The 27,381-nt window shown below is 41.8% G+C and overlaps 1 protein-coding gene across 2 annotated transcripts in view; it reads left to right on the forward strand.

Annotated features, from left to right (window-relative positions):
• Lnk (SH2B adapter-like protein Lnk) overlaps positions 1-27,381 on the forward strand; it is a 62,035-nt gene that overhangs the window by 23,683 nt on the left and 10,971 nt on the right. The window contains exons 5-8 of one of the 2 annotated variants that reach the window (XM_069332980.1): positions 5,465-5,552; positions 12,933-13,135; positions 22,647-22,883; positions 25,682-27,080. In XM_069332980.1, the coding sequence (XP_069189081.1) occupies positions 5,465-5,552; positions 12,933-13,135; positions 22,647-22,883; positions 25,682-25,825 (672 nt within the window). In that variant the 3' untranslated portion in view covers positions 25,826-27,080. Of the gene's footprint in view, positions 1-5,464; positions 5,553-12,932; positions 13,136-22,646; positions 22,884-25,681; positions 27,081-27,381 lie in introns of those variants that run through there. The other variant, XM_045733751.2, reaches the window with a different exon arrangement.

The following is a 27,381-nucleotide window of genomic DNA, read 5'->3' on the forward strand; positions in this document are numbered from 1 at the left end:
TCTGTAGCTCTAACATAGAAACTAAGTACGGTTTCACAATTTCTTTGTGTTCAAAAACTGTACTGTCTATCATCACGTCATTTCTCTCCAGGTGTTGTGTTTATTTACTTTTAATGATTTTTTCAGCATTTTAACTACCACACTTGTTAACGATACAGGTACATAATTAAGAGTCTTCCATGCTATCATTGTTTTAGATTGCAACTACGTTTGCCTTTTTCCGTATATCTCCTAAAACTATTGTACATAATGGTTAGTCTGTTGATATGATATTGTCAGCTTAGCTACACATTCTTTCAAAACCCCAGGTGAAACCATCTGGGCAAACTGCTTTGTTTTTCTTACTCGCTCCTTGGGGTTCTTTCCACTTTGCCTTGAGACTTCTCTATGTTCTGACAAGTTATTCTCTGAGATTCCTGCTGCTGGCTCTCTGAAGACTTCATTCTGTGCAAACACACTGTGGACCTGTTCATTTAGTGTTTCACACATTTCCTTTTCGCTCTCTGGGAATCTGCTCCCCATTTTCAACCTTTGGACTGTATCCTTTACATGGAATTTGCTTTTAATGAATTTATAGAAAAGGCCTGGTTCTGTTTTACAGTTGTCTGCAATCTTTTTCTCATAGTATTCTGACCCTTTTCTTACTGCTGTTTGCTTGTATATATTGTTGGTATGTTTCAGGGTTAGGCCTCTTCCTGTATTGAGTCCATTTTTTTGTCATTTGTTCTCTGGCCATCTTACAATTTCTGTTGAACCAGTCTTGCTTTTCTAGTTCTGCTACTGTCTTTGGATAACTTTTGTTTTACCTTCATCATACATAAAAAAAAATTTAGCATCTATTTTGTTTATATCTTCGCCAAACAACAAATATTTCTAATCAAATTCATTAAAGAACTTGTTAAGTTCCCCATATTGCCCTCAATTGAAATCAACTTTTCAGTTTCCCCATTCTCTTCTAGATTATAATGCATTGCATATTTAATTTCTAAAAGGATATGTTTGTTTTTACCCATGGGGAGGAAGATATTGAATATCAAATATCTGTTCTTTCCTGATGAACATCAAATACAGCATTGATGGAACAATTTTTCCCACATCCTCATGGCCTGCTTAATATGTTAGAATATGAATGTTACCAGAATATGGTTTATTAATCTGCATGTCAAAATGTCCTATGTTCTTACTTCATAGACCTCCCAGTCTGTTGATTTAACCCTCAAACCGCTAGGGGCCCAAATGGAATTCACACCCACAGGCGCAACAGAAAAAGAAAATGCAAAAAATTCTTTCGTCTTATAGAAGTGTTCATTTTTGTTCCCTGATCACGGAAAAAATAACAAAAAAATCGTAGGTGGCATATTTTAGCCGCAATAGGGTAGGAAAGTGTGGCAAAAAAGGGGCGTTGGCAGAGCCTTCGCCAGACGAGGTCTACTCCGCCCGAGCTGTCAGACGGCAGTTGCCACAAATATATTATTACCTAATTATTTCAATGTCTCTGATTGATTTTTTCTTAGTTTTTTGCAGTAATATTATTCCATACAGTGAATTGTGGTATATTTATATTATAAAATGTGTGAACCATCGCTGTACTGTACTCAAAATTATGGTGTGCATATTAGTGATTCAATTATGTTCATAAAACAATAAACAAATAGTTTTGCTGTTGTTACACTATATACACAGGTTATATATAAGTATTTGCATGTTTTGTACACCATAATGAACTACTAAGTTGGTCTTGTGAGTCAAAAAGCAACGAGGAGTGACCGCCAAACACCAGCGAGCCACTCACTGCCACTCCCTCCCTCAACACCACCTCACTCACCCTCATTCACCTCCCACAATACTCTTTCTGTATTTATTCACTATACACAGACGTTATACGTATTTACATGTTTTGTTCACCATAACTGTACATCTAAGCTTGTATGGTGAGTAAAGGCCATAAGACATAGCTACTCACAGTCAGCTGATCGGCGGCCGCCCTCAAGGCCAGACGCACTAATATTTGTCCTCCAACAATATTGTTTGTGGTGTTATTACGCTATATACACACATTATATATAAGTATCTACCTGTTTTATGCACCATACCTGTACAAATAAGCTGGTATGGTGCCCAAAGACCATAGTGGCCATCAGTAAACAACATGCCAAGTCGTGCAGACGACGCTCCTCCCTCACCAAAATGGCGGCTCCCAACCTATTCCTCTCGCTGTTATCTCACACTATACAGACGTTATATATAAGTATCTACATTTGTGTTCACCATATCGAACCACTAAGCTGGTATGGTGAGTGCAGTCAATAAATGGTGGCCACACACAGTCAGAAAACGACGCCACAACCCTCCCTCCCACAGCCTTACTCCTCCCTCCATGGAGCACAGCGCTAAATATCACCACAATCCTGCTATTATCTGAATCCTGGTCAGTTTTATCACAGTCAGGGGGCTTCAGTAATACTATCACTGCTAAATAATAGCAGTATCATTTATATTATGGTATTTGTAGGCGATGCTGTGGTCACAAGCTGAACAGCGGTGCTGTGAGCTAGTGCTGCGTGCGCCAGCCTTGGTGGCTTGCTCAATACTGACGCTGTAACACCCAAGAATGTTGGACTGGATTTTTTTTCTAGGTAGCATCTGGCAACTATCGGTCGTGGCTGTACTATAGCTGCCCCTATCCCAGGCGGGGCGTTTAAATTATAGCGCTAGACACGAAATCATATATAAATGATGTGCGCGGTTTTGGTTTTGTCACTGATATCATTTATATATGATATGCGCGGTTTGAGGGTTAAAGTTGAAGTCACTAAGTACCAACAATTGCAATTTATCTTTACCTGCTCTTATTATAATGTCTATCATTATGAGGCCTTCCCATTTGTTGTAAACTCCTCCTCTGTCCATATATTGCTTGTATATGGGCTGTAGGCATTTATTATATCAGTTTATTATCCTGATTACAAATTTCCAGTACAATTATCTCTACTTCTTGTGGGATGTTTACTATTAATTAACCTTCAGGTGTTCTTTCACCAGTACGGCAACTCCTCCACTTTTTCTGATTTTTCTATCCTGTCTCCAAATCAAATAGAAACAGGTAACAGTTAGTGGGCCAACCAGAGACTTAGGGCCCATGCAGGAATATCCATGCAAAAAAAAAAAAAAAAAAAAAAAAAAAACAAAAACAAATGACAATTCTTATTTTTCCATATTTACCTATTCTAAAATCACTGATATGTTCCTTTATTTTGAGGCCTTCTCCTGCACCTACTACAATATTTTTAAATTATTTTTCTGTGGGGAGCCCCTCTGGCTCCCTGGAGCTATCTGTCTGATATACTGGTATTCTATATTAGTTGGGGGCATCAGTCAATGGAGTTCATCCTACCGGGGACCACGCACCAGAACTTGGCCCCTCTCAGAGAGGCACAGAAAGCAATGGCCTAAGAAAACCCTCATGTGTTTGGGAGCATTCCATGTCTTCCATCGGCTGGGAATAGGCACCCAGAAAGGTAGGCATAACGAAACAGACCCCACTTGGTAAGAAATTGCAACCAAAAACTGAACAGACAGAATTCTCCAAAACTTGAAAAAAACAAACAAACAAGTAAATGTCATACACCGCCGCTGCGCCTCTTGTCCGTGCAGCCCTCCCCGTCCCTGGAGGGGGGGGAAAAGCTCTGGACCCCCATCCCCGTGCTGGCTACTCACACCTTCAGTTCGTAGGCCGATGTGCTCTGGGGCAGTTGTCAACTCTGGTCTTGATTTCTTGGCAAATTTTGTGCCTTCGTGGTGTTTCCTGCTCCTTGTGGTGCGTTGGCCAGGTGTAACTTCAGTGTACTGGGGCTGCATGTGCTTAGGTCTACTTTCTCTAGGCTAGGCTAGGGTAGTAAGTACTACCCTTGGGTTCTCTAGGGTTACCTTCCATAGAGCCTTCAGGATTCCACTCCCGTAGGGGTTTTTGCTGCACGGCATTTACCCTGCTCTTAGGGCCAGCTGGGGTTTTGTGGCCTTTTTTTTGGCCTTGGGTAGGAAGTGGTGTTGTTGCTGGTTGGGGTGCAACCAGCGAAAAAAATGCAGTCCCTCCCCTCCCCCTCCCAGGAAGAGGAGTGCTGCGTTTACCAGTAGCACGGCAGCGGTGTATGACTTTTGCTTGTTTGCTTGTTTCTTTAAGTTTTGTAGAGTTCTGCCGCTGTTCGGTCTTCAGTTGCAATTTCTTACCATGTGGAGTCTGTTTCGTTATGCCTACCTTTCCGGGTGCCTAACTCCGGTTGATAACAGACGTAGAAGCTCTCAAACACATGGGAGTTTCCATAGGCCATTGCTCCCTGTGTCTTTCTGAGTGGGCCAGGTTCTGGTTCGTGGTCACAGGTAGGCTGGAGTCCATTAACTGATGCCCCAGACTAATAAGACTAATATAGCGTATATCAGTCTGGGACTCGCACAGAAAAGGGGCATTTCATTACATTCAGTGCTGGGTTTTTTTTCCTCCTCTTTTGATCTATCATAGATGGCATTTCATTTTTAAAACGGCTAAAAATTATTACTGTATTGACTTCAATCTACAGTGTTTTGTACTAATTTAATGCTGGTAACAATTTCTTTCCAGATTTCTTGCCTAATGTCTGATTCTTGCTGCTCATTTCTGATTTTGACTTCCAAACATGCTTCATTGTTTCTTTCTTTCGCTTTTATAACTTGTGCAGATTTTTTCATTTTCTCTGTTTACTTTTCCAATCCTATGGTATCTGTCTCTACTCGAGTTGTCCATGAAGTCTCTCTTAGGATATCATAACCTAACTCCCTATTTTGGCTAGCTTGTAGTATTGCTGTGTGTTCCTCACCATATATATCTATTTTCCTATTAATTTCTTAAAATTGACCCTCCTTTAATTTCTTTACCTACTTTTTTTCACTAGTTCCTTGATTTGTACCTCTTCACTTTGTCAGTCAATCTAGTAATTTCTTCCTGCTGTGAAATACTTCTTTCAAATATAAAAAGTTTCCTTCATAAATCTTTATCACATCCTGACATCACTAACCTGCCAAGGAAACTTTCTTTGTCTATTTCCAACTTAGTATAGCCCTTGAATTTCATAATTAAATAATTTTTTGACACATTAGTGGACACTGATGAACCCAGTGCATCGTTTTTTTCCTTTTGTCTGCTTATGTTCAGACAGCACTTTGGCCTACGTTCATATCCTAGTCAGGGAGGATTGACTGTGGGATAGCTTAGAACATAACAGTACAATGTCAGTTTTCCAAATACAATAGACACAGTTGAATGTTACACAAGATAAAATCCAAGGAGATATTTCCTTGCATGTATTATTAGATATCGAAAGGTTTTAGTTCTAATCCTACAAAATTTAGTAGAGCCCAATCGTAGTTTGTACAAATACTGTACTCTTTAAATTATCAAAGCAGAGTACTATATTTCAGTTTTTTTTTTCAGGCCTCTATTATTGCTGCAAGACAAAGCAATCTTTCAATGCATTCTAGATCTCAAAATGGGCTTGGAGATTATTCTAGTGATGATGCTGGTAAGTACTATTCAACTTTTAATAAGATGTGTAAATTAATACTGTATTATTGAAGATTAACTGATATCCTAAAAGTGTTTAATATATATAGCACATGTATTAGAAGTAGTTACTGGAATGCAGTTGCAAAAAACCAGCATTGAATGCAATGAAACGCCATTTTCTGGGTTGTGCCCCGGAGGCTCCCTGTAGCTAACATATATCAGATGGCGTTGAGACCAAACCGATGCAAAGAGGCCTACGTCCTGGTGCCTGAACGTCCGGCAAAGCCAACTGAAGGAGTCGGTGTCGACTGTCCACTCTGTGGACAGAGGAATGAAGTGAGACAGGAAGTCTGCCAGGACATTGGGCACCCCTCGGAGGTTGAACCTGCATGGAGAGCTAAACCCTGAGAACTCTGCATAAGAGCCACTCGAAGCAACCAGCCCCCAAGAGCTGCGGACTGAAGAGAACCCCTCCGGTTCAGACAGTGAATCACAGGGGAGCAGTCCGAATGGAACTGGATCACAGAGTCCTGAGGGACCTGAATCCGTCGCAGTGAGAGCCACACCGCCGCGAACTCCCGCACTAGGTATCAACCATGCTGTGAGCCCAACGGAACGACGAACCCTAACGACCCTGACCTGCCTGGTGAACACTGGTCACAAAACCCCAGCCGAGGGACGAGGCAATGGTGAATACATCGAGCAAGGGAACAGGTAGGCACCATGATACTGAACCTTGAAAAACCTGAAGAGGAAGCCAGAGAGACAGCAACCAACGCAAGGCGCCAGGTGAACGAACCCAGTGATCGCGAGAGTGGCGGAAGGGACTACTCCGAAGAAACCAGAACAGCCGCCAAAGTTAAACCTGACCCAGCAGAAAAACTAGCAAGGCGATGTTCAGAGTCCCGCTCAGCTGCTTGAGCTACCGACGAGTGACCCGGGACCCTCCCCCCCCCCACAAGAACAACCGAAGGCAGGACCCAAAGCTGAGCAACGCCACAGGAGGGAGGGACACGGAAGTCGTCCGAGAATCCACAACCAGGCCCAGCCAGGTCTGAACCAGGGTCAAAACCAAGTGGGACTTCCTCCAGTTCACTAGGATCCCGAACCCAACGAGCTGGGAAAGAACCAAATCCCTGGCGACCAGACTAGCAAGACTGGCTGGGAGCCCAAACCAACCAGTCGTCGAGGTAGGCCATGACCAGAACACCTAACAGATGAAGAAAAGTCACCAAGACTCGAGTAAGATGCATGAATACACGAGTAAGACAACGCTCAAACGCACCCACTCCAAGATGACCCGACAGTGTAACGGGAGGAGGCCTGCCCCACCAGCCTTGAACCCTGAGGAGGAGGAGGAGCTGCCCAACACCACCAAAAGGTGGATGACACTATCCGAAAAGTCCAAGAATCATGGGACCAGTTGTGGGCAAACAAGGCCCCCCCCATCGTCCCGTCAACAGGGCGATTTGCAAAAGGGCCGACACAACCCCTTGAGAAGTGGACCTTTGTGCAGAGCCAGCACTGCATTGACCAGACAAAGAAGGTCCCCCAGAGGAAACACCGGCGCAGAATCTAGCATCAATGGCCCTCCTTGAGCTACTGAACCCTCGAGCCACACGATTCCTTCCAGTTCTACTACATTCCAAGCCATGTTTGGTCCTGCTACATGGACTAAGTACTTTGATCTCAACCACGTGGATTCTACACGTCCTGATGATTTCTTCCTCCGTAAACACCTCGTTGATTCAGTGGATACCTTTGTTACTTTTAACCCTACCCGTACTGGTACACGTGTCATTGCTGCTGCTCCTCAGGAAGTGGCTGCCCGCTTAGCCTTGTTGTCCAGCATTGGGGAGACCCCTGTTCGGCTCTCCAAAAATGCCCGGTTAAATGCCAGCATTGGCACAGTTATTCTCCCGCACCATGTTGTGACTGGTGTTAGGGACCTGAAAGACTGCCACGAGGATATTCAACATATCCTTAAAGCCCAAGACCATTCTATCCTCCAGGTTGATACATTCAATCGACCCCCTCGTGGTTGTCGTTGTTTGCCTCTTCGAGTTGTGAAGATCACTTTTGATAGTAGATCCCTTCTGCCTGCTATAATTCTTGCTGGTGCCAGATGCTCCATTCCAATGCACCAATGCCAGGGGAAAAGGCAACCCAGTGCCTTAGAGATGAAGGTAGCCAAGAGACTAGCAGAGGCATTAGGCTGATAGATGATGGTTTGGCAATTTTGGAAGAGCAAGACGACGATGCTGAAAAATATTAAAAGGCCTCAAAAATAATATTTAATGGCCTTGCCCCTTACAAGCAAATTTATCTGGAAGAGAAGAGAGTTGTGCAAAGTACTTTGAGAAAATATTTTCCGACAAAGTCTTCACCCCAGCAATCGCCTCTCAAAACGTCAGTCAGTTGCCTCAACAATCTGTAAGGAAAAGTCTGACCCAAAATGATCAACTTCTATAGCAGCTAGTGACACTGATGATGACCCACAGGGGCTTGCCACCAACCCATCATCTACATCAAATGTAACCAGTGACACTGAAAATGACCAGCAATGGTGCTGTGAGGATTTCTGCTCTGTCCTCTGTACCGTTGTGTTGGCATATAGTTTCAGTACCGAGTTCCGACTTCTTTTCTTGAGAGAGCTCTTTGTAGCTCCCCGAAGCTACTATGCTGATATATAGTACTGTAGTGACAAAGTACTAGGTGCCATTAGTTGTGGTGTTCTTTTTGGCCTACTGGGGACCATGAGCCAGAATGTCCCCCCCCTTCTAGAGAGGCACATACAGCAGTGGCATATGTGATAAAACTTCTATGAATTTATTCATGTCTGCTGCCGAGCAGAAAGTCAGTGAGACAAAACAAACCACTGCTGGTTAGGAACTGGACTTCAGCCTCCAAACTACCAAATGAACTTTCTCAACAACGTAATCAATCAAAAATTCACTAAACTAGCACGAGGTTATTTGCCCCACCTCCCCTCCATTGTTTTGAGGGAGGAGGGAGGCAGCCCAGATCAGCCGGGTGCTCCACCCTCAGTTCTTTGCTGATGGTAGAAGTGTTTGGTGCCCTCTCTGCCACTCTGACTCCAATGTCCTGTGTTTCAGCTAAGTGGAGTTTTGCCTTAGTGGCTGTTCCTGTGCACTTTGGTGCAGTGTGAGCCAGGAGTTAAGAGCAGTTGGGGCTGCAAATACTCAGGGCCCTCTTCCCTGGGTGCTCCTTTAGTACTGCTCTTACACTGCCAGGGCTTCCCTGGAGTTTTTGGGGATTGCCCTATTTAGGGGGTCCTCCTCTCTTGTGGTGGACCTCACCCAGAAGTGAGTCAGTGGTCTTTGACTTGTCTTTTCTTGGGATGGGTCCAGTTTTGGATGGCAGGAAGCACTGTCGTTTGCATAACCTTTCCGGCATGCCAAGGTTGGTCTTAGCAGACTTGTGGTGTTGTGTTGGAATACTTTTCTCTCCTTCCCACTCATATTCTCCTCCTTGGTCTAGAGTCCCGAGAGTTTCCTTTATCTTCTGTTTTTTCTTTTTCATTATTTACCTAAATTTATCCGAGATCCACTAACAGTGGTGGCCTCGATGAGGACAGGAAGCTGGTGGCTTGTTGAAGGTCCTTGATGATCTTTTCCAGTTGTACTTTAAAAGTTAAGAATTTTAGCAATTACGTTTTGTTGGCGGGTAGGCAGTTCCATGGGTTTATAACCCTGTGGGTGAAAAAGCATCCCCTGTTCTCAGTCCTACATTGTGGCTTGTTGAGCTTGAAGCCGTTGCTCCTTGTTTGTGTTACATCTGACCTTTTGAAGAAATTTTCCAGATTGACATCCTCCAAACTGTTCAATTTTTAAAAAGTTTCAATGAAAACAGTCTTGTCATGCCTGGTTTCCAGTGTTGTTAGCCCTGTGGCCCATAACTGTTCCTGATACATGAGTTAGCTCTGGAACAATTTTTGTTGCCTGGTGTTGCACTTTCTCCAGAGCAGCTATGTCCTTTTGAAGATGAGGTCTCCATGCTTAGATACAGTAATCCAAATGGGGGCACACCAGAGATTTATACAATTGAATCATTACCTTCTTTTCCTTAGTCAAAGGTATGCTTAATTATTCCAAGGGTTTGGTTAGCTTTTTTGACTGCTGCCCCCTATCTGCTGTGGAACTTTCATCGAGTAGTGGATTTTGACTTCAAGTCCTTTTCTTCATCAATGTTATGTTACTGTCATTGGACAATTATTCCCGAATAAGGTGAAAATCGACACTTTTCATTTGACACTTAGATATGTATCTAGTGTCTTGGTTTCTGTTTTCCTCTTTGTTTTTCTCTCTTGCCCATTCCAGTGGCTGCAAATATCAGGAAAGTCTATTCTTATAGTGTGACTGGTGTAGCATTACCAGTCCTGGGCATGCCTGCAGGACTATTTTCTACGGTCCCTGGAAACCCTTCCCCCCTACAGATTCAGTGGTCCTAGTGGCATTCCCACTGTCTCCATTCTCGCTTTGAGTGAGTTTGAGGTTGCGCATCGTCTGTGCCAAGATCAGCCCAATGATGTACTATGCTGGTTTGAATTTCTCCTCGGCTTTTCACGTCTGGTCTTTATGATGCATCTTTATTGCCATCTCTTTGGCAAGCGGGTGTCTGAACAGATGGTGTAGCATTACCAGTCCTGGGCATGCCTGCAGGACTATTTTCTACGGTCCCTGGAAACACTCCCCCCCCTGCAGATTCAGTGGTCCTAGTGGCATTCCCACTATCTCCATTCTCACTTTGAGTGAGTTTGAGGTTGCGCATCGTCTGTGCCAAGATCAGCCCAATGATGTACTATGCTGGTTTGAATTTCTCCTCGGCTTTTCACGTTTGGTCTTTATGATGCATCTTTATTGCCATCTCTTTGGCAAGCGGGTGTCTGAACAGATGGTGTCCCACCTGTGTTTGTCTTCTCGGCAGCAGAATGCAGCAGTGCATGTAATGAAACTTCTTTTTCTGGTTGAACCCATGTGGGTCCCTGACTGATACCATTTCTTCTAGGTTTTTCGGTTTGTGATTGTGAGTTTTTTCATCTGCTCCGGAACTAACTTGAGAGGGTTGCTGGGAGCTGGGGTTTTGGGCCCACTGGTGGCAGTGGGTTTATATTAACAGGATTGAGCTAGTTTTGGGAGATTTGATTGTTTACATTATTTAGGGAGTTGTTTGGCAGTTTTCGAGACTTAGGGTCTTGTGAACTTAGCATTGATTTGCAATGCTTTAACTTTCTGAATACTTTCTTGGTAGGTTGTTGGAATGTCACTCGCTCTCTGCACCTTGGTGAGGGAGCGGCCAGGTTCTGCCTTTGGTCCCCAGTAGGCCCTGTAATGACTGGTATATAAAGTTTAGCTTTTGTGGTTGTTAATGTAAATGTTTTTTTTAGTTAAAATGCCAGTTTGTTTTATTTGTGTTAATTTTTATATTTCATTTGTGTTTGAGAGTATGTATTAGTAAATGAGTATGATTCTGTGTGTAAAGTTTTCCCGCGCATTTTTGTGAGAGGATCATCCTTGCACTCCATGAGACAGAGGGGGCCGAGACTCCACACATACAGGTTGTGGGGTGTGTGCTCGTGAGGTACTCGTCTCACTGTGTGAGGTTATTGACCTCCATTTATATCTTGGTACAGTATCTGGAACTGTAATCATTAATCGGGTGAGTGAGAAATTATTCCTTGTTAGTGTGTTATCCCTTTTTTAGTGTTTAAATAAATGTAATGCATGCATTTTGAATGTTTCTTGAGTCCCATGCAAAAATATGGTACTGACTCCATGTGGTCACTATGGTGTTTGAAGTGTTTATAAATGCGTATTGGTTCCACTTCCCTGGTTTAAAGTAACATTCTTATACTGTACATAAGAAAATAGGAACGGGTTTTGTTAATTCGTACTCTAGGGTATGGCTTACCTGTTCGTGCCCAACAAAACTTCACGACTGATGGAACTTATTAGATGGAAGCAATCTCAGCGAGATAGCTTCAGAGCCACTGGGGCTCAACCAGAAAGAGGGTTTTCAATACATTCAACATAAGGTTTTCTCAGTTATGGTGTTCATGAATTCCTGCTATCTGTTCCTCTGTGAAGTAGGGACCAGATTTTGGCTTTTGGGCCCTGGTAGGCTTTTGATGATTCACAAGGGGCTGGTGTTACCAGAGATGTGTGGAGCTAACCAGGCAGCTAGCAACAGGAAGCCACCTTGGAACTTTCCCAGAAAATTGCCTTGGATGTAAATTAAAAATTTCCTCGATGTAATCCTAGCCATTTTGTTCTATAGGAGTAACACATTGACATGGAATGAAACATAATTCTAAAATAACCTAAAATAAATTCATGTTGTTAAGGGGGCGTCTGAGGATTATAGATGAAAGTTGTTCAATGTCAACCAATATTAATTTTCTAGTTGTATATGAAAAGTGCTGAAATTGTCCCAAGTTTCAGTACTGCAGCGTAAATAGAAAGGTAGTTTTTTTTTTTTTTTTTCCCCAACGTTTTTTACACATTTTCAAGTCCACACTTCTGAACACACGTTTCAGATATAATTATTCTGTGACACTTTTCTGACACATTAGCATATAATAAAGGATTTATTTATAGCTTTAGAATTTCCGAAACATCTTTAGTTTTCCTAATACAAATGTTCAAAGTTCCCCAAAATTTTTTTGCAAATATGGCATGTTTATTGCTATTATAAAATCAATAAATGAACTTAGAGAAAAATGAAAGCCCCCAATGTAGAGACATGCCCTCCACATATACTGTGTAAGTTTCATGTAAATTGAATAAAAAATGAATCAGTTTTGTAAACGTTTGTGTCAATTGAAAAAAAAACAGAAATGAATAAGTTTAAAGTTCTAAAATCTGTGGCTGAGGTTGACATCAACCAATTTATTCCAAAATTGGCATCCTTACAGATAGGCTTACGTACAGTCAGGTGTGTAAGTTTGATGCAAATCGCCCGAAAAAAAATGAAAAAAAAAAAAAATATTGAAAATTTTTTTTTTTTTTTTTCTTAAAATTTTTTTCCAATTAAAATAATTATAATATTTGTTTAATATATGCTATTGTGATAGCAAAGAGTCGTAGCTATGATTACAGTAAGAGGATCTTGAATGATAGTGAAATACAGGAGATTAGAATGATTGGTAGGCAAATAATGTTATGGAGAATGAAACGGGATAAATGCGCAAGCTTTTCTGTCAGTTGCCCATTGATAATTGGGAATGCTTAAAAAATTGAGTATTCAACGTCAATATTTTGACAATAATTTTTGCAAAAAAGTCTATTGCCTTCACAGATCTAGATGAATTAATTATTTAAAATAATATATCTCTTTCAGAATGTTATTAAACAGGTGACGTTTTCCTTTCCCCCAGTCAATATACGAGTATCTTCAGATGTGGACTTTTACTCTAGTCTGCGGGATTATCCCTGGTTTCATGGCACACTCTCACGTTGTGATGCTGCTGCTGCAGTCCTTCAAGAGGCTGTTGCAGGGCATGGGGTATTCCTTGTAAGACAGAGTGAAACTAGAAAAGGAGAGTATGTTCTAACATTCAACTATCAAGGCAGGGCAAAGGTAAGCTATTGTTTTAATAAACTTTTAAAATTTGAATTGTAATTTCTATTTTCTTTGTGAAAATTATAATTATTTTTACATATACAGTACCTGTACTGTATTTGTGTGGAGTGCATGTATGTGTGTATGAGAGGGTATCTTGAGAGTTAGTAGAAATGTTATTTACCTTACTGTATAGTGGAACTTCGACCTACGAAGGCCCCTACTTGCGAATTTTTCGAGTTATGACCCCAATTTCATCGGAGAATTTGACTCGACTAACGATCTTTGCCTTAACTTGCGACTTTGTTGATACACGTGTGGGTCGACGGAACGAGTGGTTCCTGGTGGCACAGGCGACCCCCTCTTCAGTTTTCCAGACCGCCTGCTTAGCGAGGATTGCGCTTGAATTTTTTTTAAAGAATTTCATTGTTTTTGTGCTTCTTTGTTTTTTGGACATAAAAGTAATTATTATACAGTATATCATGCAATGGATCCCATGGGAAGAAAATGCAGAATAGAACCAGTGAAAAGCAGGAGTACCATAGGCACACTCAGAGAACACTGTATAAACATCAGAGTTCCTCGGTTGTTCAACATCCTACCAGTGAGCATAAGAAATTTTGCTGGAACAACCGTGGCCATCTTCAAGAAAAAACTAGATTGTTTTCTAAAAGAAGTGCCGGACCAACCGGGCTGTGGTGGATATGTGGGCTTGCGGGCCGCACCAACCTTGAGGTTACCTTGAGGTGCTTCCGGGGCTTAGCGTCTCCGCGGCCCCGTCGTCGACCAGGCCTCCTGGTTGCTGGACTGATCAACCAGGCTGTTGGACGCGGCTGCTCGCAGCCTGACGTATGAGTCACAGCCTGGTTGATCAGGGATCCTTTGAAGGTGTTTGTCAAGTTCTCCCTTGAACACTGTGAGGGGTCTGCCATTTATACCCCTCATGTGTAGTGGAAGTGTGTTGAACAGTCTCGGGCCTCTGATGTTGATAGAGTTCTCTCGCAGAGTACCTGTTGCACCTCTGCTTTTCAACGGGGGTATTCTGCACATCCTGCCATGCCCTCTGGTCTCATGTGATGTTATTTCTGTGTGCAGGTTTGGGACCAGCCCCTCAATTATTTTCACGTATAGATTATTATGTATCTCTCCCGCCTGCACTCAAGGGAATACAGATTTAGGCTCTTTAGTCGGTCCTAGTAGTTTAGATGTTTTACTGAGTGGATTCTAGCAGTAAAGGATCTCTGCACGCTCTCCAGGTCAGCAATTTCTCCAGCTTTGAAAGGGGCTGTCATTGTGCAGCAGTACTCCACTCTAGAGAGCACAAGCGTTTTGAAAAGTCTCATCATCGATACAGCATCTCTAGTGTGAAAAGTACTTGTTATCCAACCTGTCATTTTTCTTGCAGTTGTGACGGCTACTTTGTTGTGTTCTTTAAAGGTAAGGACTTCCAACATGAGTACACCCAGGTTGTTTACATTGCCTTTTCGTTCTATGTTATGATTTGCCTGAGTTTTGTACGTGGTTTCTGTTTTTATATTTTAATTTTTTCCGTAGGCATGAGCTGGAACTTATCTTCGTTAAACAACATATTATTTTCTGTAGCCGATAAAAAGACCTGATATACATCTGATTGGAGGTTTGCCGTGTCTTCTGTTGCCTACTCTCATGAAGATCCTAGTGTCATCTGCAAAGGATGATACAGTGCTATAGGTTGTGTTCTTGTCTATGTCCGATATGAGGATGAGAAAAAGTACTGGAGCAAGCACAGTACCCTGGGGGACTGAGCTCTTCATGGTTGATGGGCTGGATTTTATTTTGTTGACTATTACACATTGGGTTCTGTTAGTCAGGAAATTGTAGATCCATCTGCCTATTTTTCCGGTAATTCCTTTTGAACGCATTTTATGTGCAATAACACCATGGTCACATTTATCAAAAGGCTTTTGCGAAATCTATGTAAATTACATCAGCGTTTTGTTTGTCTTCCATAGCATCTAATGCCATATCATAGTGGTCCAGCAACTGCGACAGGCAAGAGCGCCCTATTCTGAAACCATGTTGTCCGGGGTTATGGAGATGCTGTGATTCCATGTATTTTGTGATCTTACTTCTTTGCACTCTCAAAAATTTTTATGATGTGCGATGTTAGTGCTATCGGTCTGTAATTTTTTGCCTCTGCCTTATTTCCTTCTTTATGGAGTGGTGCTATCTCTGCTGTTTTTAGTATGTCAGGGATAATGCCAGTATCGAGGCTTTGTCTCCACAGAATGTGAAGGGCCTGCAACACACCAAGCAACAGCCTGTTGGACCAAGCTCTCGCAAGTCAAGCCTGGCCTCAGGCCGGGCATGGGAAGGAAAAGAACTCCCAAAACCCCATCAAGCAGGTATCAAGAAAGTCAGTGGTAAGGTTCAACGTAAGAAAACACGTGTGAAGATGACCATAGAGGAAAAACTAGAGATCATTCATAGTGGATGAATATGATGTCTCACTACAGACAAGTGGTAAAAATGTAAGGAAAAACAAGTGTCTTTAGACAGATTCTTAGTAAGACACGCAAGCAGTGAGCAAGTGAGATCACACTTATCCCAAGTTCTTTCCCAAGAGGCAGACAAGAGGAACTCCAGCATATTTCAACAATCCTAAGTATTGTAGTACAGGATGATGATAGTGACTGGTGTCCAAGAGAACATAAAGGTATAGTGCTTTTGAAAAATAGGTGAGATAACAGGAATGTGCCAAGGGAAGTGAAAAATTGGATGAGAAAAAGTTGCCCTAGTGTTTCCAGTGCAGAGAACAACATTCAAGATGGCCGCCGGCAAGAGGAAATTCAAAACAGAGTTTGATTTTGCTGGATTCAGTGAAGAAAGCATTGATATAACCAGTCTATACAACAAGTTGGTAAAATTAGATAATATAGTGACCTCTCGTGTAGAAATAATTAGTAACTTGAAAGAAAGTAATAACCATTAACACTTTCGCCCGGGCATGACGCAGCATTGCGTCATCCGTTTACTGTCGGTAATGCCGGGGATTTACACTTTAACCCTTAAAGTGCGCATCACTTCATATGAAGTGTAAATCGTTTTACCAGTCAACTGCGCTTCACTTCATATGAAGTGTATGGGTACCACGCACGATTTGAATGGCCCGCGGTGTAGCTGGGGGTCCCATACGCTGCCCAGGGGCTCTAGTAAACAGCGGCCATTTTGAAAAAAAATCCAGCTCACGATTCGATGGCATGGGAGGCCTCAGTTTAGCGAGAGTCACCATGGCGAGCGCACGGTCAAACGCCTCACGAGCACGCATCACTCAGTCCCTCACCCCAGAGCAAATAGCCCACGAATTATTCTCTGAAGGTGAAGAAAGTGTGTTTGACGATTCAGACAACGATGAGGATTATACACAGTTGTCGGGTGATAGCAGCAGCAGCAGTGAAAGTGAGAATGACCGCCATGCCATGGCGAGGCCTATTCGCTCTCCCATGCCTCCTCGCCCATTTTCTACCCCAATTCTACCACGACCTCACAGTTCCTGTGGATATTTTCTGTTTGAGGGTGACGAGTCAGAGGGAGGTGACTCCTTTTCTGGGTTTAGTGACTCAGATCAAAGTTTTATTGAGCCTGTGGCTGGTACCAGTGGTGTAACTGGGCGAGAAATTGTCGCGTCAGCAGCATCTCGCCCGGCCAAGCGCCACCGCATGGCACCACATGAGGGACCAATACCCTCGTGTTCACGTGCACCCACCTCACGTGCACGTAGCCGCCGTGCTTCTCGCAGACGGTATTCAGCTCCTGGTCGCCGGTATGCATCGCTTCCTCGCCGTCTTTCCTCTGCATCTCGCAGGACGCCTGGTGTACTTGAGTGGAGTGATGGTGACGATTTTATTCCTAATATTCCTCACTTTGACGATAAAGATGTAGGGATTACAAACCTTTTCCCTAATCAAGGTGAGGACATGGCTGAGATGGAATATTTTACAGCATTCTATGATGAACCACTCATGGAATACATTGTACACCAAACGAACCTGCATGCTGCTTACCTGATTGAGAGGGAAATCACAGAATTTTCACGACTGCAGCGTTGGAAAAATACCACAGTGGCGGAAATGTATGTGTTTTTGGCACTCTGTTTGTTGATGAAGCACTGTCACAAACATGCAATAAATGACTATTGGACTGCTTCAATGACTACCACAGTCTAGAAATCTTCTAAGTGTGCTTCAAAGTGTGTATAGCGTGTGCGAGTGTGTAAATATGTAAACATATAAGCAGATAGCGTGTGCGTGTGTGTAAATATATACAAATATAAGCAGAACATACAATATAATAGACTGTAATGACATATTATATTGCCGTAATTGAAAACATTTGTGTGCGCCTGTGTATACTCAAATATGCAACAATTATTGATACAAAATATGTTCAAACAGTATTTGAAACACAATTAGTGAAAAAAAATTAGATAAAATGCGCTTAGACATTGTAAATAAATAGCGCGAAAATATATTTGTGGCAACTCTGGCTGTTTGAGGACCGCGCGCAACATCTCCCGGGCGTGTACTGCATGAGCGAACATGCAGATTGTGACGTCATCACCGAGCTTCTCGGCTCTATTGCAACAAAAGTAAGTACAATAGAATTTTTTTTTATTTTTCCCGTGATCAGTGAACAGAACTTAACAGATTAGCAAAAAAAAAAAAATTTTTTTTTTTTCAAAATGACATGCGCCTGTGTGGATAGCAGGATATTAGACCCCGAGCATGTTAAGGGTTAAATAATCGCCAAAAATCAGGTTTTTATCCGATTTTTTGGGGACTGGTTTTAAAATGCGCGCCGATGTCTTCCCATTTTCTTTGTTGAGCCTCGTGGCCCTCAGATGGCTTGGCACACACCGTGGGCTCATTGTTTTCGCTCCACTGATGTGACCAATGTCGCCTCCCCTCGCATCTCAAACGTGTGAACATTTCGGCTATTTTCTGTGGCTATATTTCTTACTGCGGCTTTAGAAACTATCTACGCTTACTCCACGATGGATAGTGATCATGAACAAGGCCCTTCCAGGAAGAAAATTGCGAAAGAAAGGCTTGAAAAGGGCGGGAATTGGGAGTGTAGCTGGAAGGCGTCTGAGCGCTCACTTGCGGCTAACGCGTGGCCCGTCTTCAACTCGTCGGCGGTTGGAGCGTGACCAGGTTTTTTATTTTATATGCTAATGTTCCTCTAGAGAATTCCATTGCGAACCCATTGAGACCAAAATGAAAGACCTAGGACGAAAATTGAGGTGACTAGAGTGAAAATAGTGAAAACATTTTATCGGGTTTGCGCGCTCCTGAGTAACTCGTTCGCACTTTCTCTGTTTGCTGCGGGTAATTAGCTGGGCTTTTGGAGTTTATATGCATTTAGTGCTGTAGAGAATTCTATTGCGAACACAATGATACAAAATTTAATCTCGTTGGACGAAAATTAAGGTGACAAAGTTGAAGAGAGTATACACTTCAGAATTTACGCGCGCTCCCGTGACACCCTGGATCCCATATTGCACAGTTGAGGGGTGGCGCGCGGGGTATGCCAAAGTGTTAAATAGCAAAGCTCTATGTCTTGAGGGTTTAGTGAAAGACTTGCGCAAGGATAAGAATCAATTGGAAACAAATTGCAAAGCCATGGAAGAAGAAAATACTCTTAAAAATAGCTTTGGAAGAAGTTAAAGTAAATTTAAACATAAATGACTACAATAGGTTAGGTAAGGAAATTCAACAGGAGAAACAGCTTTTGTCAGCACAGATGGAGGAAGTTACACAGGGAATAGAACAGTGCAAGAAAGATATGCAACTCACTTATGCACAAGTGGCAAAGGAGAAGGAAAAAATTGAAGAAGCAGTAAAGGAAGCCAAACACTGCAGCAACCAAGATAAAACAAACATTAGGCTGGAAGTGAGAAAAGAATTGGCATCTAACCCAAAGTTGGTACAATACACAGTTGATCGGAGTAAGTCCCTGATAATTTTTGGCTGCAAAGAAAAGGAGATAACATCTAGGTCAGAAAGAGCTGTAGAAGAAGCAAAAGTAGTAGATAAAATTGTTGGCCTCGTGGAAGGTCTTACAACCATAGAGAATGTGTGCGACTACAGGAGAATAGGCAGATATGTAAAAGGGAAAGATTGACCTATGAGGATCACCCTAAATGGTGCCAAACAGATAGAAGTACTACTAAGGAATGCTAGAAAATTACAAAGTGATGAGGATGGGAAAGTGTGGTCGTTAAGATGAGATCTTTCAAAAGAAGATAGAGAGAAGCTGAAACTGAACTTCGCCGAGGCAAAACGTTTAAATGAGAACAGGAATGAAGAAGAAATCAATTCTTTTTTCTACAAAGTGATAGGGGTAGGCAGACTAGTAAAGTGATACATAAAGGCAAACCAACAAAATCATTAGAGAGAGGGGGAGTGAAAAATAAGAATAGGGGGAACAAGTTCCTGAAGATTGCATACACCAACATAGATGGAGTAAGATCGAAGATACTGGAGTTAAGTGATGTAATACAGCTGCAGACACCAGACATTGTTGCACTCACGGAGACAAAACTTGAAGATGGTACATATTTTAAATGAGGTCATATTCCCAAGGGGCTTCTCAATTTGGAGACGGGACAGAAAAATTAGGAAAGGCGGTGGCGTTGCTGTGCTGGTGAAAGAACACCTAAAGGTGAAGGAAATAATGACTGCCAATCCACAAGAAGTTGACATAATATCACTAGAGATCTGCCATGAGGATGATAAACTAATGATCATAAATGCATATAGTCCACCGCCAAGCAGCACATGGTCAAAGGAGGAGCTAGATAGTAAACGAGGTCTTATAACAATAATGAGAGAGATCATAGCGAGAGCGGATAGCGATAGTTCACGACTGTTGATAGTCGGCGATTTCAACTTGAAATCCATAGACTGGGAAGCATATGAAGCTAAAACAGAAGATTTTTGGACCTGTAAATTTGTAGACCTCATCCTGGAAACATTCTTGTATCAACATGTTAAACAAGCTACGAGGATGAGGGAAGGGGACGTTCCCCCCATGCTAGATTTGATATTTACCAGGAAGGTGGAAGAAATATTTGACATTCAGTACCTTCCTCCCTTGGATAAAAGTGACCATGTCTTTTTGGGAATAAAGTATGCAATGCGTTATAATCTGGAAGAAAATATGATAGTTGATGAAATTGAAAAACCTGACTTTAGGAGAGGACATTATGGCAACCTTAGAAAATTTTTTAGTGAGTGTAATTGGACAGACTTGTTGCTAGGCATGGAAGTGAATGAGATGTATGTTAAGTTTTGTGAAATATATAATAAAGGCACAAAAAAAATTATACCAAAACAGAGATGCAGAACTAGGAAACAGGATTGGTTCAACAGAAATTGCGAGAGGGCCAGAGACCAAAAGACACAAAAATGGAATCGATACAGGAAGAGGCCAAACCCCCAAACATACCAGCGATACAAAGATGCTAGAAACAACTGCACGGCAGTGATTAGAGAGGCAGAAAGAAATTTTGAAAAAGGGATTGCAGACAAATGTAAAACAGAACCAGGTCTATTCTATAAATTCATAAACAACAAATTGCAGGTAAAGGATAATATTCAGAGGTTGAAAATGGGAAATAGATTCACGGAAAATGAAAAGGAAATGTGTGAAACATTCAACGAAAAGTTCCAAAGTGTTTGTACAAAATGAAATCTTCAGGGAACCAGATACAATAAGAATTCCAGAGAACAACATAGAGCACATAGAGGTGTCTAGAGACGAAGTGGAAAAAATGCTCAAGGAGCTAAATAAGAACAAAGCAGTTGGTCCAGATGGAGTTTCACCATGGGTTCTGAGAGAATGTGCATCCGAGCTCAGCATTCCTCTTCAACTGATTTTTCAGGCATCCCTGTTTACAGGAGTTGTAGTTGTTGTGTGGAAAAAGGCTAACATAGTTCCAATCTACAAAAGTGGAAGCAGGGAAGACCCCCTTAATTATAGACCGGTATCATTGACAAGTGTAATAGTTAAAGTATTGGAAAAAATAATTAAAACTAAATGGGTAGAACACCTGGAGAGAGATGATATAATATCAGACAGACAGTACGATTTTCGATCTGGAAGATCCTGTGTATCGAATTTACTCAGTTTCTATGATCGAGCAACAGAGATATTACAGGAAAGAGATGGTTGGGTTGACTGCATCTATCTGGACCTAAAAAAGGCTTTCGACAGAGTTCCACATAAGAGGTTGTTCTGGAAACTGGAAAATATTGGAGGGGTGACAGGTAAGCTTCTAACATGGATGAAAAATTTTCTGATAGAAAAATGAGGGCAGTGATCAGAGGCAATGTATCAGATTGGAGAAATATCACAAGTGGAGTACCACAGGGTTCAGTTCTTGCACCAGTGATGTTTATTGTCTACATAAATGATCTACCAGTTGGTATACAGAATTATATGAACATGTTTGCTGATGATGCTAAGATAATAGGAAGGATAAGAAACTTAGATGATTGTCATGCCCTTCAAGATGACCTGGGCAAAATAAGTATATGGAGCACCACTTGGCAAATGGAATTTAATGTTAATAAATGCCATGTTATGGAATGTGGAATAGGAGAACATAGACCCCACACAACCTATATATTATGTGAGAAATCTTTAAAGAATTCTGATAAAGAAAGAGATCTAGGGGTGGTTCTAGATAGAAAACTATCACCTGAGGACCACATAAAGAATATTGTGCAAGGAGCCTATGGCACGCTTTCTAACTTCAAAATTGCTTTTAAATACATGGATGGCGATATACTAAAAAAATTGTTCACAACTTTTGTTAGGCCAAAGCTAGAATATGCAGCGGTTGTGTGGTGCCCATATCTTAAGAAGCACATCAACAAACTGGAAAAGGTGCAAAGACATGCTACTAAGTGGCTCCCAGAACTGAAGGGCAAGAGCTACGAGGAGAGGTTGGAGGCATTAAATATGTCAAAACTAGAAGACAGAAGAAAAAGAGGTGATATGATCACTACATACAAAATAGTAACGGGAATTGATAAAATCGACAGGGAAGATTTCCTGAGACCTGGAACTTTAAGAACAAGAGGTCATAGATATAAACTAGCTAAACACAGATGCCGAAGAAATATAAGAAAATTCACTTTCGCAAACAGAGTGGTAGACGGTTGGAACAAGTTAGGTGAGAAGGTGGTGGAGGCCAAGACCGTCAGAAGTTTCAAAGCGTTATATGACAAAGAGTGCTGGGAAGATGGGACACCACGAGCGTAGCTCTCATCCTGTAACTACACTTAGGTAATTACACTTAGGTAATTACACAACCAGGTCCCAGTGGTATGCAGGCAAAACATGAGAGAGAGAGAGTACCCCAGAGAAGTCATCACTACCTGATGTTTATCCATTAACTGAAAGTACTGAGCTTATGTATTCATCAGTGCTACTAGGTTAACTTATTAAATATGTCTTTATTAAATTTTATTTCTTCTTACAGCATTTAAGAATGACCATCAATCCAGATGGTGCATGTCGGGTTCAGCATTTATCATTCGCCACAATATTTGACCTGCTTGAGTACTTCCGTGACAACCACATCCCTCTGGAGTCGGGTGGCACATCTGATGTAACTTTGTCAGAGTTTGTTATTGCCTCTGACTATTCTGCTCGAAATGCAGGATTAGGACAAGGAGGAGCAGAGCGTAGACCACCAAACCTTCCTGACACTAGAGAGGTAAAAAAAGAAATCCTTTTGCACTTACTTTTATTTTAAATGTCATTCTCAAACATTAAAAATAATTACAATTTATATTGCAAAATATGTATTACACACATGTGAGCATAATTTGCAGCACATTGGATACAGTTGAAAGTACTGTATTCTACAATTCTGCTTAGGAGTCCAGAGTATGAAAGCAAAACTGTAATTATATTACAAGGTTTGGTCAAGTGCTTAACTAGTTCACTCCATTTAATTCTGACAACAAATTATAATTTTTAAACACAAGTAGGAGATATATTTCTAAACATGACAACACGGAGAACAATTAAAAAAAAATCATGACACAGAACCTAAACAGATTATATATTATTTAAGCAGTTGTATGTTGCCCTATATCCGAAAGCACATCAGTATACTGTTACTAGAAAAGATACAAAGACATGCTACTAATTGGCTCCTGGACCTAAGACACAATAGCTCCGAGGAGAGACTGGAGTAATTAGATATGCCAAAAACTAGTGTTTGAAAGAAATGAAGGTGACATAATTACCACATAGAAAATTGTAACAGGAATTGACAACATTTATAAGGCTCTTCTTCTAATGTCTGCAGCATTGGGAATAAGTGGCCATAAATTAAAACTAAGAAAATAAAATTCCTGAAAAAATGAGAGTAAATTATCTTTATTAACAAATTGGTGGACAGATGGAATAATTTACTTGAGAGTTGTTTATGTCAATACAATTGTAAGTTTCAAAATGACATTTGCCAAGGATTGTGAGAGATATAGGTCACCACAAGCATTATTCTCATCTCATAGCTACACTTTAGTAATACCAATAGCTTGTAGAATACATTTATTTATATTTGACTAGTTTTGCATTTTACTATTCTCCATAACCTATGTGTCTGGAGGAACCGAACAATGGCTCCCTGTAGCTAGCCACTGAGATAGCTCACCATACATAAGTCACATCAGCACTAGGAACCCTAAGGGCTGATGTAACTCATGGTATGTGGAGCTATCTCTGTGGCTAGCTACAGGGAGCCAAGTTTTGGCTCCTCCAGACACACAGGTTATATTGAAAAGTAAAATACAAAACCAGCCAAGCCATAGCCTGGTCCCCCCACTGACAGTGGCTTCTTGAGGTTATCTTGCTCAGGGGTTAGTAAATCAAAAGGTCACCTCTCGCTGAAGAAACATCAAGAAAGTCAGTGAAGCAAAACAACTTTAAGGTTCACAGAAAATAAAGAAACGAAGCAGAAAATGTTTCAAAACAACCCATCCAACAGTTAAACCCCCTAAGTTACAGTTGGCCACCTGTAGGTTGCAGCAGTACTGGGAGCAACCAGCTCCCCCATGTCACCATTTGTCATTCCTTCATGCAATGTAATTTACCTGATTTACCTGAGGGCCACTAACACTAGTGGCCTCGACGAGGACAGGAAGCTGGTGGCTTGTTGAAGGTTCCCCCCATTTGCCTTGACGATCCTTTCCAGGTGGATTTTAAAACCTAACAAATTTTGGCATTAGCGGCTTTGGCGATTCCATGCGTTTATAACCCTGTGGATGAAAAACCATCTCCTGCTCTCAGTCCTACATTGAGGTTTGTTGAGCTACAAACTGTTCCTCCTTGTTTGTGTTACATCTAACGTTTTGAAGATTTTTCTGTGAGGAACCCTGTCGGCTTCCTGGAGCTATCGGACTGATATTAGCTATATTATTCTGGGGTTTCAGTCACATGGAGTTCTGCCTACCGGGAACCACAAACCAGAACTTGGCTCCCTCAGAGAGGTGCAGGAGAACCATTGCAGGGAGCATTGGTTTATAGAAATTCCACTTTTTGAGAGTATATTCATGTCTGCGATCGACTGGGGTTAGGCACCCAGAAAGGTAGGCATCCCAAAACAGACCCTAACTGGTATAAAATTTCAACCCAAGACCGAACAGAGCCCACAAACTCCCCCTAAGAAAACAAGGCAACAAGCAAATTTTCATCAAACAAATGCACCACTCGCTCCCCCCTCTCCCAGCAATGAAAAGAAAACCCCGAAAGTGCACCAAAACAACAGGAGGCCAGAGAGAGAGACGGCGCCTCAACTGGCGCACAGTGCTTGATAAATAATCATCAGGTTCATTACCGAGAAGATTTCCCTTCTTCAGTGGTGCAGAAGATGCAAGCTGCTTGGAGGCCACAGAAACTTTCAAGCAGGCCCAAGTTAAGTATGCTCATTACTATGACAAAGATGGCAAACCAATGAAAATACAGGAAGGCTCCATTGTGTTATTGTTGTCTGAGAGTAACCCATGAGGCCAGAGTATAGCCTTGTGGGATAGGTGGAAGGGACCCTGCAGAGTAATTTGGAAGACTGACCCTGCAAATGTTCCTGATCACCCATATTGATGATTGCGAGCAGAAGTTGGTACATGTTAATAAATTAAAAGTATTCCACCCTAAAAAAAAGAATTACACTTGCCCCATGCAGATCTAGACATTCAGGATACAGACGAGGCCATAAAAGAGGAAGATGATCCTCTGTTACAGTTGTTGAGTGGGCATGTTTGACCTACACATGCCATGCAGACAAGATCTAAAACTTGACTCAGTCCACCCTAGATTGCCAACTTCTGCTCTCCATGTGTAAATTGTTGTATACTAGTATTATGTCTTGTTTTAGCTAGTTAGGTAATGCACCACTATAGTTCTATACACTTGTCTTTGTTGTTCTGCCTGTTTTGTAAATCACGTTGGGGATGATTTTTAAGTTGTGACCATGTACACACCACTTATTGTCTTGACCCTCAACAGACTGTTGGTACCTGTTTTCGGACACATCATAGTGTGGACGATCTGCAATCGACCAACATTCAGAACACCCTATGGATAGCCCCAGGACAGCAACACCGACAAGTCGGACAAAATAAACCACGGATGGAGGTTGAGGAGAGGTAGGGCTAGTCTTTGAAAGGACATAATGTATTCTAAGAAAAGGAAGTCAGTAACAGCAAAAGCACCAAGAGGAAAAATAAATCGGTTATAATGGTCCTACACTTTGAAGAAGCCTAAGAAGAGGTGCAATGTAAAGTTACGGAAATTATAAGATACCGTGGAATACTGGGTGTCAAGTACCCCAGGAGTCTCCCTTTGAGTTCCCTTACGGTTATCAAGTGACCATCATAATCATTAGACTGTTTCGACTTGGGTTTTCCCTTGGAGACCATGGGAACAGTCAAATTAAGGAAACATGTGTCAGTAGTGTGGCATCTTGTTGTAACTGTTATGACAGTAGGTTACCTGAATGGCAGCCATGACTTGGCTCCCGTTACTCAAACTAACAGATGTCAGTAACCTATCTTGAGGTTATCTCAAGATGATTTAGGGGCTTAGCGTCCCTGCGGCCCGGTCTTCGACTAGGCCTCCTTTTTGTTACACACCCCCAGGAAGCAGCCTGTAGCAGCTGTCTAACTCTAAGATACCTATTTAATGCTAAGTGAACATAGGCATCAGGGTGAAAGAAACTCTGCCCATTTGTTTCCGACTCCACCGGGGATTGAACCCGAAACCTCAGGACTACGAATCCCGAGCGCTGTCTACTCAGCTGTCAGGCCCCTGTCAGACTTAAGATATAATCCAGGATCCAAAGAGGGGGGAACCTCTCATTGTTGATCCATATGTATGTTCTACTAGTTGCAGCCACTTTTATGCCTGCAATTCAAGAGATATTCTACATCATGCATACCACCCTCATACTCTCCTCCGTTGGTTTGGTCAGTCCTGACAAGTCAAGTGGAACAGTTCTGGAAGCGACCCTGAAGGTGTGAAGCATTGTTGTAAGTTGTAGAGTTTCCTGCTGTGTGGAACATGTGAGAGCCATCACCACTTGTGTCTTGGTTACAGGATACATAGTTGTCTGTCATTTAGCTAGCTAGTAAGCACCACTAGGATTTTGTATATTTCTGTTATGTTAGAATTGACTAAGAAAAATTTATGTAAATTCTTCAAATTTACATGAATTTTTCATTTTCCCTCATCAACCCAGGAAGGGGACGTATGTAAGAGAGATTTTTGTGAAGTGTATAACCCAGGCGAGAGACATAGAATCAGCAGAGTTAAATGTTGAAAAACATTCTTAAACTCTTGCATGTGGAATCCCCGGCAGTACGATAATTAGTTCTGCAGAGGTGCAAAGCATTGTCGTAGCAGGAAAGCATCATCCCTAGAACAGTGTAAACGGCAAAGAAAATACATGTTTAAAAAGTATATTCAGTGCTGGAAAATATATTGAAACAACAGTGTTAAATGTTGAAAAGCAGCCTGGAACTTTATAAGACATATAAATGAACTATTGGAAGATACAAATGTGTGAAACATTATTGGAACTGGGCGGTTGGACACAGATGTGCTAGCTGTCTCGTTCGCTTGGTTTTAGGCAGGGATGGAGAACAGTCCGGTCATTGCTTGCATGATGTGGGGCGGTCTCCTACAATAACGATACATGCATTTGTATC

The sequence above is a fragment of the Procambarus clarkii genome, chromosome 4 (genome assembly GCF_040958095.1).
Source record: "Procambarus clarkii isolate CNS0578487 chromosome 4, FALCON_Pclarkii_2.0, whole genome shotgun sequence".
In the NCBI taxonomy this organism is placed as follows: domain Eukaryota; kingdom Metazoa; phylum Arthropoda; class Malacostraca; order Decapoda; family Cambaridae; genus Procambarus; species Procambarus clarkii.